Source organism: Chlamydotis macqueenii, chromosome 5 (assembly GCF_036417535.1).
Source record: "Chlamydotis macqueenii isolate bChlMac1 chromosome 5, bChlMac1.mat, whole genome shotgun sequence".
Lineage (NCBI taxonomy): Eukaryota > Metazoa > Chordata > Aves > Otidiformes > Otididae > Chlamydotis > Chlamydotis macqueenii.
The window spans coordinates 65,644,055-65,664,736 of NC_141560.1; the positions used below are offsets into that span (position 1 = coordinate 65,644,055).

Consider the following 20,682-nt stretch of genomic DNA (forward strand, 5'->3'; position numbering starts at 1 on the left):
TTTCACAGCAGTAAATGAGTATTGTTCCTCTATTAATGGTAGCTAGTTAAGTCTAAATCACTGAAAGTCCAGCCTTTTTCCTGTTTTAACCCTATATGCCTTTATGGCATACTCTTAAAGGTGCCTTTAAGAAATAAACACCTTTTTCAAAGTGCAATAGTGTGGTATACATCTTGAGTGCAGAAGAATTGAAAGCTATTTTAGCTATGAAATTCATTTGAAGCTCACCAATCTTTGCCACTGTGTAAGTCAGGGGCTGGTTGCTTGCTTAATCCTCTGCAGCAGGATGTGGGAGAGAATCAAAAGGGCAAAAGCGAGAGGGAAATACTTTTGTGGTTCACTTAAGTAAAGGGACGGGGAGGCAATCACTTGCCCACTGGCAGACTGATGCCCAACCAGTCCTCACGCAATGGCTACTTTGGATAAACTTTGTCCTTTCTGTCAGCTGTGGTCAGCTGTCCCAGCCATGTGCCTTTGCAAACTCTTGCCCACCGCCTTGACACTACGCAACTGCTGTTTGGCAAAAGATAGCACTAGTGTGTTATCAGTACTGTTTGGGTCACAAATCTGAAAGCACCGTACGGGCTGCTGTGCATAAAATTAACTCCATCCCAACTGCAACCACACTCTGCTTCTTTTTCCCTATTAATCCCTGAAGTGGTGAGTTTAAGAGGTAAGTCTCAGAAATGGATTCGCTATTTTCCATTAGGCCAAACTGCTTGTTGGTGTTAGATATATATTGAAAGGTTTAACTTGGATTTGTAGAAGAGTTTCTGAAAACAGTTGTTACACTGTAACAGACTGGCTAGTGGTTACTTTTTAATTCTCTTCCTCTTTTATTTTTTTTTTAATTGTAGATTTATCTAAGGCAACAAGATAAAACGGCTAGTATCAATCAAAATGTTCGCATCGCCAAAATGTCTCTCATTGACCTGGCAGGATCTGAACGTGCTAGTGCAACAAGTGCCAAGGGGGCTCGTTTTAGAGAAGGAACAAATATTAACCGCTCGCTGCTAGCTCTCGGAAATGTCATTAATGCCTTGGCAAATCCAAAGGTATGTGCTGTTTTCCCATGCAGTCTTCACCTCCTAGTGTTTTGAAAACATTTTTTTAAATGGTAAGCTCTTGTTGAGTAATGAGGATTACACTGACACTCCTCACATCATCGTTTTCTTTGTGGGTTTTCACCATCATCTCTGTGACAGCTGATAGATAGTCCCCATAGGAAAGAGTTCTCAAAAATAGTGTGCAGCAATCGAAGGATAGTGTCAAAGACGATGAATGTACCTGCTTCTTTTACCCTTTTAGGTTTATGCCCTTTAATCTTGGGGTAGGAGGCTTTTATAGAAGAAAACACCTATCCAAAGTTGTTCTTTTGTACTCTTCCGTACATCCACACACATCCCATCCCCCACCCCGCCACTTCCATTCCCTGCTCATGGTAATGAATTAGTCTCCTGATCTGGCTCACCAGCTCAGGGGACAGAGTGGGGATAGTTATATGGGAGAATGACAAAACCTCCTGAATTTTAGCCCAAGTCAAGTCCATTGCCTATAGCTTCACCCTTTTTGTCCTTCTGGTTGGCTAGCAATTTCTCCCTTCAAATATGCCAGGTAAAAATGATCAGAGCTTTTATTTCCCTTCCTGGTGCCACACAGTCTCGTCACTGTCTTGGTGGACTGGGAGGCAGAATTCAAAATCTGTACCATTGACATAAGTAAGATTCTTCACATTGACTTATCTGATGTGGGTTTGGGGTCCTAGTGACATAACTTTGTACTGTGAGATGAAGATTCTGTAGATGAAATTGAGAAAAAGCTTCACAAAGGAGACTTCTGGTTGCCCAGGAAGGCTTTGGAATTTCCATACTTTGAGATATTTGAAACTTAACTGGACGTAGTCCTTGGCAACTTGCTTTAGCTGACACTGCTTTGAGCAGAGGGATTGGACTAGATGGATCTTGAGAGGTCCTTCCCAACCTCAGTTATTCTGTGAACTGAAAGTAGTTTAATGTAGTCTACCTTTTCTGTTAGTTGCCCACATCACAAAAATAGTTGTTACACATTCAGACATCAGAAAGTAATCTGGCTAATACATGTGTTATAAAGGTATTAAACGATTCCAAGAGATTTGAAGCCATTTGAGATGTATATGTAACTTTGAGAAAAATTACTTAAGTTAAATAAAAGTTTCAAGGCTGTTTGTCGTGTTTTGAGGCGTTGTTGAAATTCTAAGTAGACTTTTAGGCAGACGAATACTTAAGGTACAGTTGACTGATCCATAAAAATGCATATAACTCTCTTTCAAGAGCAAGAAACAGCACATTCCATATCGAAACAGCAAGCTTACTCGTTTATTGAAAGATTCTCTTGGAGGAAATTGCCAAACAATAATGATAGCTGCTGTTAGTCCGTCTTCTTTGTTCTATGATGATACGTATAATACCCTTAAGTATGCAAACCGAGCAAAGGATATCAAGTCTTCTGTGAGTATGCTGTTATTTACTGATCTTTTTTCAAAGTGTAATAATATAGTATCAAAAGAAGAAGAGTTATTTCTTTTAGAAGATTATAATTTCCTTCACTTATGTCTCAATTTTGTTCAGTTATCTCTTCTTTCTTACAGTCAGCCCTTCATCATCTGACTGATAGATGTAGTAGATACGGAGCAGATAGTTCTGGCCTGAAAGCAACAGAGCTTCATTAGTGGTATTACACTGCCAATTTTAAATAGTTTGTTTTGTGAGCATCAAATTTAGACATAACGCTCAGCTGGTAGAATTCACAGCCAGTTGCAGTATCTTACTATTACATTCTCAAAGAACTGTAAAGCATATTAAAGAAGTATCTGAGCAGTTGTAGAAGAGCCAGTCCGGATTTGTTACAGGTAGAATTCAGCTGGAGCCAAGAAGCTCAATGAAATTATATTGATAAATGAAAAGCTGCTAGGGTATCCTGGCTTCTGCTCTATTACTCTGATTATTTTTTTTCATGATGCTTGGTATTGTGGCTCCCATTTCTTTTATGTAGTATGGGGTTGACCGTAGTTTCCATTTGTTGCATGCTTGAAGATAGTTTTTATAATAAAATGCACGAGATACACATTAAATCGTAAAACTAGACTCAATATATGTAAAATATACTTGCACGTGTAAAATAAGTTATTTGTTTTATTATTCTGTTGAGGGAAATGACATGGCCATGGGTATGCAACAGAAGACTGCAATAGCAGAGAGTTGTTGTGCAAGTCAGGATTTTACTCGTGTTTCCTCATAATACAGTACCAGTGTAATTATGTAGTACTTAGATATAGTGTGTTTATTATGCAGGAAAGCATTAAGGAGCCTTTTTAAATCCTAACTTGTTTCTTTTCTTTAACAGTTGAAGAGCAATGTTGTTAGTTTGGACAGTCATATAAGCCAATATGTTAAAATTTGCAATGAACAAAAGAAAGAGGTATGTAAAAAAATCTGTTATTAAAAGTTTGAAAGATTAGTTGCTATAACTTTGAGTACAAAAAATGTTCATGAGATTTGAACCTATACGGCTATATTGTCCTAATTCTCCCATACAGTCTTTTGAAATAAAAATATACTTGGTATTCTAAGAGGAATATCACCTGTTTTCAAGACATGAGCACAGAATTATAGGTTTAAAAAAAAAAAGGCAAACCACATCACCACAACTATATTCCAACCTATGTTAGTTTTATTTAGTGGGGGGGGGCCTATGATGGCAGCTTCTGTAAGGAACTGCTAGAAGTTTTACCCTTTGTCCAGTGGACTTGTCCAGGCCTAGGGCGGACTCGCTGCTGACCAAGGCCGAGCCAATGGGTAGCAGAATGTTCCCAGAGCCTGGGAAGAGGGAAGGGTGTGGGGAAGTTATCTTGTTTTCTTTCTCATTATCCTGCTTTGGTTTTAATAATAAACAAATCGTTTTCCCCAAGTCGACTCTGTTTTGCCCATAATGGTAACGTTAAGGATTTCTCCCTGTTCTTATCTCAAACCTCGAGCCGTTTTTCTTATATTATCTCTCCCTATTCTCTTGGAGGGTGGGGGGAGTGAGAGGGAGACTGCGTAGTCTGGTCCCGATGGGGCTTAAACTGTGCCACAACTAAAAGGTAACTTTTTTGTTTTAGATCCTAATGTTGAAAGAGAAACTGAGAGAATATGAAGAAAAGCAAGCAAGCCTTCCTGAAAATCACAATGGAGCAGTACTTTCAAATAACCACCAAGTAGAAATACAAAGGTAAATGAATCTCATTATGATCTTGATTCAGAACTGGAGTTTGCATAGCTTGTAAAACCATTTGTAAAACAAGCTTGCTTTTTTCAGTATTGATTTCCTCATTTTTAACATTGCTTCACTTAAACGAGGTGTGGCTGTGCATAACTTATTCCTTATTTTCAGAACAAGTTGGTGGTGGATTTAAAAGAAAAATATTGTGTACTTGAGGAGGTATCCTGATATTAACCTTCTAGGCAAATTATTCAGCAAAACACCGCAAGATAACTATATACTCTGATGCTCAAGAAGCTGACATAACTTACTCTGACATCACAATTTAGATCAGTGGTGAAGATCTTGCATCTATAGTTACTTTCTTATGAAGTATTTACTAAATAGACAGAAGTGCTGCAATGTCAGTATTTTGTGGATTTTATTTATTCCCATCAAATTTTCATTATTACTGCTAATATCAAGAATATTTATTTATGATAGTGAATTGAATCTTACTAAAAGTTACGAGCTTCATCAGCGTACATGTGGTTTTTAGAAAGCTTTATGTGCTGGGTTTTTTAAGGCTTATCAGTAGCTTCAGTATTGGACTCAATCTTACAGGTGTTTTCCTAATGATTCTCTGGTTGTTGTAATGAAGATATTTCATGGGAAAGTCTCGTATTCTTGTCCCAAGGCTGCCAATGTTATTCTGTATTAATGTGCAGATGAAACTCTACCACTAACAACACAAAAGATTTTAGGTCAAATGTTCTCCTAGGAAGCTCCAGAGCTCTGTAAATGAGATGATCAGAAAAAAAGGCTTCAGTAAGTAATCCATTATTTATGCTTATCCTTTGGTTCTAATAGATACAAAGAAACTCTAAAACATGTGTTCGCAAACCGGGAGGAAATCAGAAAAGAATACCTCAAGTTGGAAATGCAACTGAAGGAAAACATGCTGAAGACATATTACCAGAAACAGTGTCATGAACAAATTCAACTGATGTGCTCTGAACAAAGAGTAGAGAAGGTGAGTTTCCGATAATGTAATACAAGGTATCATCTCTGTTCATTTTGCTGTACTAATGTATGAATTTTGCTGAAGTAATTGTATAATTACTTAATGTATAATTATACTTAATTGTATAATTAGTTAATGTTTAAATATTTAAACAATTAAAATGGGACATACTGATTATCACTCAGGTAACATTTTTTGACGTTAGTACAGAAAATGTAGTAGTAATGCCAGCTGTGCTATTTTTTTCCATACTACAGAGAAAGTTATTGATGTGCTTATTGCTGCTAATTGTGAAAACTTTTCAATTTATCCTCATGTAGGCTTGATTGTCATAGTTATTTAAGACCTGACTAGACATGGGAAACTCATGGTGTTCTTGTCCAAAATGAAAGCATGTTAATGTATGTATGGTACAGCCACTGAAGCTGTTACCAAGCTGAGAAATCTGTGTTACACAAGGAAAAGCATGGACCTTGTGCTAAATAAGATGGATTCTTATCATTGATGTTTTCAGCTGTCACCAGGAAGATGTTTGGATAGGCAATTAAGAACAGAGTCATGTGAACTGAAATAATTACATTTAGTTGAATTTTAAGAGAAGAATTTGTAGGCTAACTATGAATAATTGCTGTTCTGCATCATTAAATGCTCATGTCTTTCTGGAAGAATCAAAGTATAAATAAGTAAGCATGATTAGATAGTATCTTAATTTTTCTGATAAAAGTTAATTTAAAGGAATATATGATTTATGTAAATATGAAGTTGAGGGTGAGGCTGATTTTGCTGCATCACAGTAATGATCTTTATTTGACTGAAAATGATAGTTTACCATATGCCTATTTTTTTCCCAGTGATTCATATGAAAATCCATCCTTAGATAAATGTCAAAGTGAAAATATATCACACGGTTTGGCTTGTCATTAATGAAGGTATTTCAAGTGACTAATGTGTTCTAGAATTCTCTTATGTCATAGAAACTCTGAAGTAGTATTTTCTATGTGCCATACTTTTAAATGCTCCTTACAATGGAGCATAGCTGTATCTCTATTCATAATGAGGAGTTATACCCTCATACACTGCATTTCATACATGTATTTTTTATGAGCTGATTTAACTTCTATTTTGAACATTAGCAATGCTGCACTCAAATGTTGGTTTTGCCATTAGTTAGCTTAGAGATGTGATTTACTAAGGGTCAAGAGTCACTGTCCTAGAAGTACGATGCCTTATTTATTAACAAGAGTAAGTCACTGTAATGGTAAAATTAAATGTCATTTTGTGACTACTTTGCAACAAATTGGATTTTAATTTGGAATTAGTCATTTGATTACCAAAGTGACTGCTCACGTTTCCCTTGTGCATTCCCTGTTCTTCCTTGTGTTTTTACAAATTTGTCATTTTCCTAGATGCCTCTGGGTTTCCTCTCTGTAAAATAAACTTGTTAGACCACAAGAGTATTTCTGAAATATTAATTTTCAGCAAAAAATTTTACTTGTAAAATATTTTCTCATTTTACACTTATTTGTCCAGGCTTATCAGCTTCAGAAAGAAGGAAAAAATTTACATATGACTTCAGGTTACCTTAATCTCTGTTCTTACAAATGCTTTCTTGTTGCAAAAATTTTCTCACAATTTATCTTAAAAAGCTCAGTCCATCCTGGACCACTAATAAATCATTTCTGTTATCAACATAACTGTCCATGTTTCCAGGTTTTTTTAGAACTTGGATGCCACCCATTTCAAAAGGCCTGTTCAAGTCCTCAGTATGCCTGTTCCTCCACTGTTACCTGTATTTCTGCATCTGTGTTGTTTTCCTGTTGCACACTAGATATCGGCTACAGCAGTGTCAGCCAGATAGTGATAGCCTTTCTGCCAATAGGAGAACATGCATAGAACATTCCCCTTTGTATGGAAACGTAAAAAGTTAGTATGTGCCCCTGTGTTGTAGTTACTTTTAACTAGCTTGCTGAGTTTGAAGAAGCCTACTCAGTTTTGACCTATTTTATCTTGAAGGTTTCTCCATCAGTTGTGGAATCTATTTTACAATTGTTTTTTGGTTTTTGGTTTTTTTTTTTTCATTTTTTAAAGACATAGTAAAAAAAACTACTGATACTTTGATAGGCTTTAAAAAATATATTAGATTTAAAATCACATCTCCATTTCTGGTTGCCCCTTTAACACTATTTTTACCATCTAGAAAAGGAGCATATTCCTAGAAAACAATCAGTCTATCTTAGCTTCCGTTTTTCTGCTTACTGCAATTGCCTGTGCTGGATCCAGAAACACTTGTTGAATACGTCCCAGTTCTTCAGCCCAGAAGGAATGATTTCTTCTTTATCTCCTGTGATTTTTTTTCAATTTCTAACCAGAGTAGCAACCAAGTATCCTGTCCAGGAGTACATGCATTCCAGAGGTTGTGTACAGCTAGCACGCATAACCATATTTTTTTCTGCTGGAGCACATCGATGTAACATGTCCTTTCTTCCTGGCAACCTATGGAATGGGTTCATCAAATGGTGGGATATTATCAATACCACTTTCATTACTAATACCTTTCCTGCACCATGTAGAAGCTGAAATATGCAAAACAATGCTTTTGAATTTCTTTGCTTCACCAGTTCAGAAAGCTGTTCCCTAGTCTCACTGGTCAGAGGGAGCCAGTGGTCATTGCAGCCTTTAGTCTGATAATTAACTCTTCCTCCTAGAACTTCCCCTAAGGAGCCAGTCCTTTACAAAGTGACCTTGTCTTCTCTGGATCCTCGGTCATCTTAGCAGATAAGACAGTCTGAACAGAAAGCAAAGTGAAATTCTGGCCAGAATCTAGTCCTTGACCTGCTAAGTTGCCTGGAGCACACATGTAGTTCAGGTGTCTCTGCTGTGCTGGTTCTGTGTTCTGCGTGCCATGTGTAGAAGTAAGCATTTTGAAAAATTAGCTTAAGAATGCAATCTACATCTCTCCACGTAGCTTTCCTGTTTTCTACAGTATGTTCAGAAGGACACCAGTTAGAGCAAATTCTGCTTTGTGCAACATTAGGGAGGTACATTCAGAGTTTCTTATGACATTTTGTAATAGAACTGATTTGGCCTGCTCTTCTAAATATGTAGATTTATTCTAATTGATGAAGTTTTCACTTAGTGTTAATTTTGGCAAGTATGGATGTAGAGATTTAAGTTATATAATTTTTTTAAAAACTGAGTTTTGTATGTTTTGGTTGAGTGTAGCAATATACTTCAAGTGTTTGTGATTTTTTTTTTTTTTATTTAACTAACTAAAGTTTAGGCATAACTCAACTCTGTGAACTCTATCTGAAGTTAATGTTCTCTATGAGTAGTTGAGTTAGTGACCTCATTTTTAAGGTATACTGCAAACTATAGTTGTCCTCCTTTTGAGTCATATGAAGCCTCCTTTCTTGCTGTTGCTGGTTTTGTGCCTTTTAGTTGTCAGGTTCCAGAGAAGCGTCAGAAGAAATTTGATGCTTGAAGATAGAGGGTTTTCATTTTGCCAAATACTTTATCCTTTAGTGGGCTTTTTCTAGGACATATTGTATTAGGGGGAAAAAAAAGCAGGTAAAATTCCTTCTTCATATTCATGCTTGAGTTACTAGAAATTATTAGGTTATGTTGTATGTAGAATTGTGTTTGTATGTGCAGTTTTTCCAGTCTTTCCAACTTAAGATAATTATGGCCTAGAACAGAAATTGATCAAATGCAATGTATTATTCTTTAAAAGAATAATCAAATTGCTATATTCTCTGTTATAAGGGGTTCCAGGGGAAAAAAAAATTCAAATGTTTGCATATAATTCAGTAATGCCTGAAAGGAGAATGTGCTACTTCACTTTTATTAAGCTGGTCAAAAATGCAAAATGTTTATGCCCAGTTAAGTATAAAAGTAAGGGGAAATTTTCAAAATATGTTCACAAACATCTCTCTATAAAAAAAATATTTTTTTTTTTTCCATAAACACTGATTTTTAGGCCACTTGCAAGCGGGATCAGAGGCTTGCAATGCTTAGAACCCACCAAGAACATATGCAGAAGAAGAAAGAACAGCAGATTGAACATTTTGAGGAAAATACCAATTGGCTGCATCGTGTTGAAAATGAAATGCGCCTCCTGAGTCAAGATGGGTGTATTCCAAAGGTAAGATGCCTTTCATTTCAAGGGCAGATTTCATGCATTGTAGGCAACATCTCTAGTTGGGGATGTCCCTGCTCCTTGCAGGGGGGTTGGACTAGATGACCTTTGAAGGTCCCTTCCAACCCTAACCATTCTATGATTCTATGATCTGACTATAGTTAAGAATATATTTCTTTTTTTTTCTTTTTCCCCTCTCTTCATCTCTCTTCTACTCATGCCTTCTGCTTTAAATGTTTCAGAGTGGTTTCAAATTCTACTGTTAGCTGTTTCTGTTCTTCTCCCCTAAAAGTACTTTATTGTTTGTGCAACTATTCCTTGTTCATGAAAGTATATAATTGCATACAAAAAAGCATGCTAAAGGGGAGTAAGTGTGATATGGCTGAGCAGTTCAGATGGCTGCCAGAGAGCTGATCCTGCTCCTGGCCATACACTTCTAGTCTTGCCTGTACCGTAGCTCCTGATGCTCATCTAACCACGTGACAACTTAATTCTTAGCCTAGCCAAAAATACCTCCTTTTTGTAGGAGTGCTAGGGGAGGACTGGGAAGGGGGAAAGAAGTGGGAAGCTGAGTTCTCTGCCAAGCTGTAGCAAGTAGAGTGAGCTCAGTGCAGCCTCAGACAAGCAGCAGAAATGGAAGAAAGGAAGGGATGGTCTGTGCAGGAAGGAGAAGAGGAAAAGAAATGTCCTTGCCTTTTAGTTTCAACCAGCAATTGGAGTGGCTTAAATGATAGTGTGATGAGCACTTACATGTCTCATATAAAAATACAGGCATTGAAATATATTCCATTATTAGGATGACTAAAATTTTTGATACCTTTTTGATACAGTGAAGACTTGTCCTAGACAATGTCACTGAAATTCAGATATGGAGTAAGAGCACAGGAAAAAGAGGCAAGCATATTTTTGGGCACACATAGATAAGCATACATGTGTGTGCCTGTTGGATTCTTAATGCTAATTACAGCACACTCACTGTTGGTCAAAGGAAATCTGCAAAGCGATATTTATGCATGCAAGTAAGAATCAAACAATTCATACTTTTCTGACATAAAACTTTTTTATAATAATATAGATCAACTTCATAATAATACAGATCCACTTCATCTTTCCTTTTCAATATCAGATGAATTAATATTCTTTTTAGTTTAAATTTTAATTTCTCACTTTGATGTCTAGTTGTTTGATTTTTTTGTTTTTGTTTTGTTTTGTTTTTTTTCTTGCTGATTTCCCAAGGAACTGTGTGGTGATCTGCAGTGTTGCCATTTAAAGCTAGAAGTTCAGGACCTGAAAGCCCAGATTGAGCACATGTTATCTCTGGCGTCCCTTCAAGATCAGCATTATAAGCAGACAGAAAAGTAAGTATGGTTTCATAGCAGGCCTGATAAGACTTCTATTCTGACATTTGTAACTTCAGAAGGTATATCTACAGAATTTAGTTTGAGCTGAAACAGAAGCAAGATTTTTCTCAAGCTTTTTTTTTTTTCTAGGTTAGAATTGTGTTTTTTTAAGTAAAAAGATACACAAAATAATAATCACCTGATAAATATTGCTCTATATCCACCATTGTTTAACAGAAACTGCAGGTATACTCTAGCGCTTCTTATTACTATTTAATTTTCTTTACATAGTTTTTACAAGTTGTTCAATAGATCATGATGTCTTATTTTCCTCTCCTGTGTTGAACAGCAGTATTAGAATTTTTTATAGGTGTTTATGTTCTCTTTTAATTCCTTGCACTGTAGGCATTCATTAATTTACCTGTATTAAAAATTGTTGCTATTAAACTCATATAGCTAGTCGGACTGATAAAAGCCATATTTTCAGGTAAGCATCAGCTCCTTTTCTGTTATCAGTCTCCCAAAAATCTTGGAGACTAGCTTTCAGAATGTGACATAAGGAATGGGATATGATTGGAAATCTGTTCCAACAGATTTCCAGATTGGAAATCTAACCAACTTTTCTTCCTTCTTTGGAGAAAAGGCTGTTACCATAAACATTACAAAAACTGATACATAAACCTGCAAAACTGAAAGCAAAATTTTTAAAGCTGTGTAATTACAAAGTTGCTTCTTTGGGTTTTTATATACGTAGCCCTTTCCCTAGTGCCTGAACCTACTGTTTAGTCTTGCAACTGACTCCACAGTTAATGAATTCCTGTGTTCAGATAGACTTGCTAAACTTCTGAAACTTTAATTTGGTCGCAGTTGTGCATGGTTCTTACTGTATTCCATTCTTTAATTAAAGATCCTAATATCTAAATTTATTTGAGCTAGCCTTCTAGTAAGCTTTTATACTTATCTAAGATGTGCTTGGTTTAACCTATATTTTGGTTATACTCTTCTTTATTTATCTGATACTTAATTTTAGAAAGTCAGAACTCAATCAAGATATGCTGACTGTATTTCTGCATTGTTTGAGGGACGCGATCTTGGACACAAAGGAAAAATTATACTTAGTAAATGCTTATGGTGAAATACAAGATTTTGCAAAAGAGCAAAATCACTCTACTTAGTCCTGAGTATTTCCTTTCAGTGTCATGGTATTCCCCCAAAATAAATTAAAATAAATTACACAGCAGAACTTGCAGGGAGAGGGAAGGGAAAAAAAAAATCCCTCCTATTCCGAATAATGGCAGAGGTAGAAAGGATCAGTTATGATTGTCATTTATCTTGCCTCTTGTGGTTTTACAGAGTACTAAATACTTTACTTCCACTTCTTCGCAAGCAATACTTGACTTTGAAAGAAGCAGGGTTGACAAATAATTTAACTGAGACTGAATTTGGGGAGGTTGAGCAACTGATTCAAAGACAAAAGTCAGTAGTTTGGGCTGACCAAACTGAAGAAAAGGAACAAAATCAAAATGGTGAACTAGAGCTGTCAGCTGTCTTTTCATTCCCCCAACTTCTGAACAGACCAAACACGCCTTGCCGTAAGTATATCTTGAATTTGCTCTCTGTTGGAAATATTTTTAAATGTCTCCTGCGAAAGCTGTGTGTCATCCATAAACACAGTGGATGCACATTTCTGCAAATACTGAAGCCAATTGTAAAACTGAGCCTCAGACCCACTTTCTAGAAATTATTTCCTATAAACAATTAAGAATGTTATGTAAGTTTACTTTTTCAATGGCTAGACATGTGCTGCTAACAGATAACTCCCTCCTTCTCTTGTTGTAACATGCCCCATATATCAGTGTTCCTAGATCCTATGAGTTTTATTAATAATTCTGTTTGAATCTTTCGCATTACATTGATGGAAAAGGCATCATAGTGTCATTAAGTATTATAATGCCATTAGTGATTTGAAAAGTTAAGCAACTACTGCAGTCTTGCAGTTTGAGCCTTGAGGGGGATGATATTTCCCATTACTTAGAGATTGACCTGGAGTCAATTTAGCACAATATTTTATAAGTTTGTTTTTCCAAAAATCAAAGGATTCCTCATAACTCTGTCTCTGGCTTTTCTTCTTTACCTGTAAAGTGAGTTTCCCTGAGTGTAGCCTGGGTAAAAAGAGATGAAGAATCCTTATAGAAGCTGCTGTTCTGAGAGTGGGCAAGCAAAACCTCAGCCTGATAGTGCAGCTATTGTGGGCCAATGCTTGTATCTTGAGCTCTGGATAGACAGCACTCAACACACTGGAGCTTTCTGATTATAGCTGATAATCCATAGGATTGAAAGACATCCATAGGTAACAAAAGCAAAGCAGATAAATGATACTTCAGCTTCTCGAAAGCTGGAAGTTATGGTGGAAAAGCATTGACCACAGGGGCACTGTGAAATTAGTTCCTTGCTTCCTTTAGATCTCTTCCTCTACACAGCCCACTCTAGGATTAAGATTATTCTGCCAAAACCATTTATTACATCTGTTTTCCTTAAGTATGTATGTGATTTTTGGCATATGTTTGTATCACTGGATCATATGAGATAGTTGATTCCCAGTATTTCACTGTCTGTAATGTAAAGGTCAGATTGTATTGAGGGTAGGCAGGGTTTTTTTTTGGTGGGAGTGGTGTTGGATTGGTTTTAGTTTGGGTAGTTTTCTTTTTGGTGTGGGTTTGCTTTGTGTTCTTGGAGAGAAGGAAAAGAAAGTTTGCAGATTTGCATGATTATACTTCCTATTGTGCCTGTGGTAGTTAGTAAACTGTATTATACAGTTTGTAATTAAATATTGATTGTAGAGATTCGGCCTTAGTATATATGGGTTATCATTGTCGTGAATTTTAATTCTTGATGATAGTAAGCCTCATTAGAGATCTTGATTATCTACTTCTGTTCCACCTTTCTTGCAATCCTGCATTGTAAGAGGCCTGATCTGCTCTTACTGAAATTAACACTAAAATAACTGTTACTTAAAATGCACACAAACATTTAAGGCATAAACATTTCACTCTGTTAAAATCATCAGACATAAGTTTGAGGGGTTGTCTTGTGAGTCTTGCGTAGAGGATTTCCAGCTGTTTCTCTTATTTTAACCACTGTTGAACTGTATGTTCACCTAAGTAAACAGACACCATATTTTTCAGTTAAGATGGATTTTTTCAGCTGTAAATGGTGTCTTTGCTTGAAGATGTCCAGAGAAATCTTTTGTGGTGTTTTCATTTTTGTTTACTTGTTGTTCTTCAGAAAAAGAAATAGGACAAGTTCCATTCACTTCTTTCCCCATTTTATTAGATACAGGAGAAAACATGGTAAAAACAACTGTCCTCCAAATATTGTAACCTTTCCATGAAAAGTTATGATAATTCCTAACAAGACACATCTCAAGTTTTTTATGCTCTTCATCTAATTGTGTGCACTTTCTATTTGCAAGTAGTTGTATAAATGTGTTGATAGTTTTTTAGGGGATGTTACCAAGGTGTGGGGCTTTTTCAGATTACTTAAGATTATTTTTTTTTAATCTTCACAAAGAAGCTACCTCTCTCCCTCATTGGTAGCTTAAGTTGGTGAGCTAACAGAAAGTAAGTTTTCTTCAACAGTCGATTTTCCTCAATACTGCTTGTTGGTATAGGACTTACTGTTTAGCACATAGCCATTGTTGTACAAAAATTTCTAAACATAAGTCACTGTACAGAACAAGACATGTTGCTGCTAGGTACTAAACTATTGAGAACTTGACGTTAGATATTTGAATTTGAAATGGAGTTGGAATTGAATTGAGAATTGGCTTTGCATACTGGAAGAAGTTAAAATTCTAAAAATTATTAATTGGACATTCAATTATTTAATTTTAAAACAATGAGATAACAAGTACATGAACAGGAGCACATCTACTCAGAAAAAAATAAACTCTTCAAACAATATTTTTACAGCATCATTTTAATCTTAATGTGTCCTTACCTTAAATAGTACTGGTGTTGACACTGTCATTTCCATACATCTTGGCAGGTGAGGTGGAAAAAAGTAATCCGCTTACCAATGCTTTAAAAATTTTTCTATTGAGCACAAAATACATATAATGAAACAGCTCTTCTTCAGTTGGTTGCTGAATTCACATTTAAAATATTTTTTAAAATTAGCTGATACTATGTTATGGAAATCCACTTCTCTTGTGCAGAATGTATATAACAAACTATTGAGGAAAAAAAAACATAAAACAAAAAAATATGTTAGCATGGGAAAATGTGAAGTAGTCCAAGGGCAACATCCCAATCAGAAACAGGAAGGATGTAGTAATTTCTTTTTTCCTTTAAAGATGAAATAAATTATTCAAGAATCCAATTCATTCTTCCTAAAGTCATCTCAGAAGTATGCTTAGCAAATGCTAGCAAGAGCTGACCTAAGAAGTTAGTGAACAAATAAAAAGGAAGATTTCTACAGATCCCCTCACACCTTTGGCACATTGATACTTTGTTATTTATAATTTATTCAAGATTTTGGGAAGGAGACAGTGTTTTACACCAAGATGAAAAAAAAATTAGCTACGTGCTATGTAGTGGTTATTATACCTTATATAAAAATCCATATTTCACATATAATTGCATGGACTTCAACTTGTCAGCACTAAAGAGCAATACAGTTCATTTCTTGTGATTTGATTCTTATTTTTCGTGTTACAAGCTGAGAGCAGTAATTTTTTTTTTAATCTCCCATTTAATATAAATATATGTCACTTTGTGTTAGTGTCTCAGAAGTTTCTTTTCTAATAATCTGGAGAGAGGATAGAAAAGTTAATTGGTGGCAATGTAATGTTTCTTTCATATGAAACGTAAGTCTAGAGCATCTTAGAGGAAGAGAGCGTACTAGTTGTGCTGGTAACAAATGGGAGGGATGTATTTCTTTTGAACCTATATTAACAAGTATTTGAAAGAATATTTTTTGAGATTAAATCTCTGCAAAAATGAGATGCTACTCATGTAGAAAAGTGAGATGTACGAGGAAAATATACATTCCTTTTAAATGTAAACTTCTCAAGTTAATAATTACATAAATTTTGAGCTCAACACTATCTAAGGATGTATGCAGTTTCCATGTGTTATCCATATTTGGAATTTTTGAATTCATTAACAAACTACAAGTTCCTCTTTACTCACTATGCGTTTAAAATTGTAATGATGCAGAAAAACATCTGTACTTAAAGGAAACTGCTGAATTCTGCATGTCATAAAACATGAGGCACTAATCATTGCAGAAACTTTTTCAATGATGTTGTAATCTTTTGCTGGCAGTCCTTTTAGAGGGAACCATGCCATTGTTCAAAAGCAAATTAATTGTTATTGAGTGTTTTCACATAAAAATTAAAATGCTTTAAGTCACATAAATAACTTTCCTGATTACAAGCACTGTCCCTAAAAGGCTAAAGCAGCTGAATAATTTCTGTAGAATAGGAAAAGGTGTGAAAGAAGGGCCTTAACTTCTCATGGGTTTCTTTGGAATTAACCATGTTCCACTAGCTAATCCTGAAGAAGGAAGTCAAACCAGAAATTTATGTGGAAAAAAAATCTAAAAAGAGTAAAGAGAATGATAGCAAAGGTGAAAGGGTAGGGATTTTTATTTCAGGTTTTGTTGAATGTCTCTTACAGAAAGACATTTTGAAAAATATATTCCAAATGTGCTTCATTTATTGTATGAAGTGGTTTTGATATTACCATGTTACAAGATCCTTCTTCCTGTCAGGAGTTTCAAAAAAACCAAACACTTTTAGTTGAATTCCAGTCTTTGTTTCTAACATTTCTTCCTTGGAAAGGGTCTCCTATGTATTAAATCAAATTAAATAAAATACAGTCATAGTGGGAAAGGAAAAGATCAATATACTGATCTCCGACCATTCATTCAACATCTGTTTCTGTGGTCAAGTTATCAAGATAGTCAATTCTTGTGCTTAAAGACTGAGTTTTAGAGAAAGCTAGTTAAAGCTCATAAGCTTTGCCAAAGCACGTGTAGTCCTTCACTACAGGAACAGATCTCTTTTGTCTTGTTTTTCCTTTCGCCTTTGAAACCCTTAAACATCACCTGTATAATGTCCTGCTCTGAGAGTCAGAGATGTCTGTGACCAGCTGACTGTTAATCAGCAACCTTGTCCAAACAAGCAGTATTGCTTACTCATCTGTATCTACAGTAGCACTACCATGGGTACCAGAAACAGCTCTCAGAAAATTCACAATTTGTCCTAAGGTAATGTTCCTTGCTCTTCTGGTTTGTTTAGACGGTGCCATATGAACGCAGCAATGCATGACAAGTGATTTGATCTAACAAACAATGGTTTTGCAGTGCATGCTAACACACTCTACATGAAATGACTCAAGGAGTATTTTGTAAAGAACTTAAGAGTATCTGAATCTTATATTTCTGATTGACCTTATTTGATGTGTTTTTTGTTTTGTTTTGTTTTTTATTCCTCCACCGGTTCAGGATTTTTAAAATAAAAATAAATCCCCTCAAATTTAATCTAAAATTAAATATTTGAATTATCTTTTAATTTCAAGTTATTCAAGTAAAAATTATTTTTGAATACTTAGACAACATTAATTTATCCCACTGAGTGTATTCACATTATACTTTTTAAAATATTGTTTTTCCTTGGTAATTTAATTTTTGTTTCTTAAAATATGACTGAAAACACGTTATTTTCAGAGCCTCTACTCTTGCTTTCATTATGAAGCCTTAACCTGGATTTTCCATAACATGTCTTAACCATACTTTCTACTCTATATTAATGGAGAAGATAGTTTTTAAACAATTCTTTCATCAATGTATACTCTGATTTTTAAGTGTCCACCCATACTATTTGTTCTGACCTTAATTATAAATTAGAATTGTTGTTTTGCAGTGGAATTGATGGTTTTTCACTATAATTTTTGTTTACAAGTGTGTTAAAAAACTAGATTAAGCTTGTGTATGCTTCATGAAACGGTAAATGTGCAATCTCAGAAGCAACTCAACTATTTGTATCAAGTAAAGCAGAAGATATGAAAACAACGTAAGTTAATTTTAAAAATGAATTTGGGCCCCCATTCTTTGGCGTTGCTTAACGGAGGGCCATACGGTATTCACAGAGTATGGACTGGTGGGTGGAGAGCTCTGACTGGTATTTGCAACTATTTCTGTGAATGGGAAAGTTCTTGGCATTGTTTCAAGCATCCCATTTCCGGAAGCCTTACTGTACATTACCATTGAGAGAATGGAATTGATTTACAGGAAAAAAAGAAAAGACATCCATTACCTCCCCTTGTGACAAACATCCGAAAGCAAAGTCAATTTATTGTTTTGCATGGCAGGAGAAATTGGAGTGTAGTTGTATGTAGTAAAAGACTTGATTAAATGTAGGAAAAACATGTCTCTTGTATATAGGAAAGATTTGTCTTATATTGAGCAGATTTTTCACGCTGTCCTATAAGACTTTTTTTTTTTTCTCATGCTGTGTAAAATAGTACACCTGACCACTGGGACCCACAAGAATGCAGCCTGGATTTTAGCCTTTTCCAGTTCACAGCTGTTTGAGAAACTGCTGTGAAACTGGCCATCACAGTGACGCCGTTGGGTCACATGAATATTAAATAAATGAAATGCATTCACTAGATCTCATTTGCAATTTGAAATTCCATGAGTCAGTTGTTAGAAGAATCAAAATGTATGATTAGTGTTGTAATTGGATCAATCATTGGTAGCCCTGAAATGCTTATTGAAATGAATACATTAATATTTGATTTCACTTTAGCAGAACAACCTGGTAGACTTAATTTAGCAGTTTCTAGAAATAATCCCCTTATGCATGTATTAAAATGAGTTCCAGAAGAGAAGTCTTGGCCATAATTTTGTCCCAAATGTCAATTAGAACTAACCCAATTCATCAGAGTCGTCTTGTCATGAACTCTACTCGCTTTTGCTGTGACTCATGTTTCACAAATACTGCATTCAGCTTTTCATATTAACTCACAGGGCTGTAAATATCTAATATTGCTATGCTTCTTTCCTGATAAATCAGTTCTTCCCAATAGTCTTTTACAGCAGATAATACTACAAACTAATGACCAAAGCCACCTCATATCATTTGATGGAAGGTGGTTGGTCTGTGGAGGATTACTTTTCTTTTTAATTTGAGTGAATCTCTTAAGATAAATAATACCTAAAAGAATTCTGACGATTATATTTTATAATGATCAGTCTGAAATTAAAGATCAGCAAATATGTGATCTATTATCTAAAATATATTTGGAATAATACTTGTTTTTAAAGAGAAGCATTATAGCTGAAAGCTCTTGCTAAGGAAATACAGCATCTAAATTTTTCTTTTAAGCTACTCCAAGTTAACTGTGAATGTTTCTCTAAAGTATATAGTGATTCATTTTTGTATATGAAAGAGAAAGTAAACTTATTATCACTGAGTCATGAGGATCATTCTGATGCAAAAGATTGAACTGGCTGAAAAATGTGAAGCAAATACAAATCATAAATATTATCATTTTCCTGCCTTAATATGGAACAGGTTTGGAGATCGTCTTTGGAGCTGGAACGTGTTGTATGTCTTTCAGTAGAACAGTAATGACAACACTTAATGATAGCCATTAGGCATCCATTCAGGAGCTATTTAGATTTGTTCATTAAGACGTTATGATTAGCCATACTTGGTCTGCCACTGTTGTCTTCAGTGCCCTGTATTTTGTAGTTGCCAATAACATCTCCGAAGACAGTCAGTGATAACAGGACACATCTAGAGTCAACTGACTTGCAGTGTCTGGTTCCAGTGCAATGGGAAATCCACTGAAGCAGTCACTTGTAATAATTGCTGGTAGATATCTATCTTCTATGTTTGTCAGATCTTTATTTTGTAACCCGTGTTTACTTACGGGCATTCCCACAGCATGCTGCAGTGAGTTCAACAGCATAATTGTTCTGTGGGAGGTAAGTAGTGCTCTTAGTGTTAAAATTAGTATGAGATATGAATGGGTTACCTACTGTTTGTAACTGGAAGAAATAAAATAATTCCTTATTAATGTCATGTGTTACATTTTATTAATGCATCATATATTACCTCAGTAGTTTTTAACCAGGAATGTAGTGTTGTCTCAATTTTCTGTGTTTGCCTAAATATTCCAATTGGTAACAAGACAAAGAATATGTTAAAACATGTAACATATCCATACATCCCACCTCCAAGCACTCAACGATATCATGTTAAAATTTAGTATTCTGGGAGAAAGCGTTACCCAAAGCTGTCATACAGATTCTTTGGTTTTAGTAGGCATGACCTGGTATGACATGAATGTCTCTTCTGTGAGGCTTTGGTACTGGAAGTTCATATTTGCCAGTTAGAACACTGAAGCCCTTTTTTGTGGAGCTTTTTCTTTTTCCCTTCTTGAACAGGGGTTAGGGAAAATAGTTCTTCCTAGCTTTAGCTGTCCCATTCCAATATAAGCCACATAGTCACAGATGACCACATTTTCAAAAATTCTTTGCCGAAATATTCAGTGCTTGCTTAGACAAAATTATGCTAAAATTGTATTAATTTAGAATTTAGGAAAGACAAGGTATGGTGTTTTGGTTTGAGGCATGTTACTTTTGTGGCAGGTTGTGGGACTAAATTTTCTTTCAATAGGAATTTTAACAAATATAAATCTTAATCCCTGTAAATATCAATTTTTTAATAATAATGAGTAGCCTTTGAACTATTTGAAAATAGATTCTTACCAAAAAAAAAATAATTATTTTTTTTTTATTAAGGAGAAACTTTTGATAGCGTTATCATTTGAAGTTATCTGAAAAGCTATCGGAGTAGTGTTTTTGTAGCAGCTCTTGTTGTCTGAGCCCATTTTATTTAAACTTCTCAATGGCAGCTAGTAAAAGCACCGGAAAAAAAAAATAGCAAC

At 35.3% G+C, this 20,682-nt stretch overlaps 1 protein-coding gene across 1 annotated transcript in view; it reads left to right on the plus strand.

Annotated features, from left to right (window-relative positions):
• Window positions 1-20,682, plus strand: part of KIF18A (kinesin family member 18A) — a 36,385-nt gene that overhangs the window by 6,495 nt on the left and 9,208 nt on the right. Inside the window, exons 5-12 of the mRNA XM_010122636.2 lie at window positions 858-1,055; window positions 2,310-2,486; window positions 3,382-3,456; window positions 4,139-4,248; window positions 5,089-5,251; window positions 9,219-9,383; window positions 10,614-10,735; window positions 12,071-12,309. Coding sequence (XP_010120938.2) covers window positions 858-1,055; window positions 2,310-2,486; window positions 3,382-3,456; window positions 4,139-4,248; window positions 5,089-5,251; window positions 9,219-9,383; window positions 10,614-10,735; window positions 12,071-12,309 — 1,249 coding nt within the window. The remainder of the gene's footprint in view (window positions 1-857; window positions 1,056-2,309; window positions 2,487-3,381; window positions 3,457-4,138; window positions 4,249-5,088; window positions 5,252-9,218; window positions 9,384-10,613; window positions 10,736-12,070; window positions 12,310-20,682) is intronic.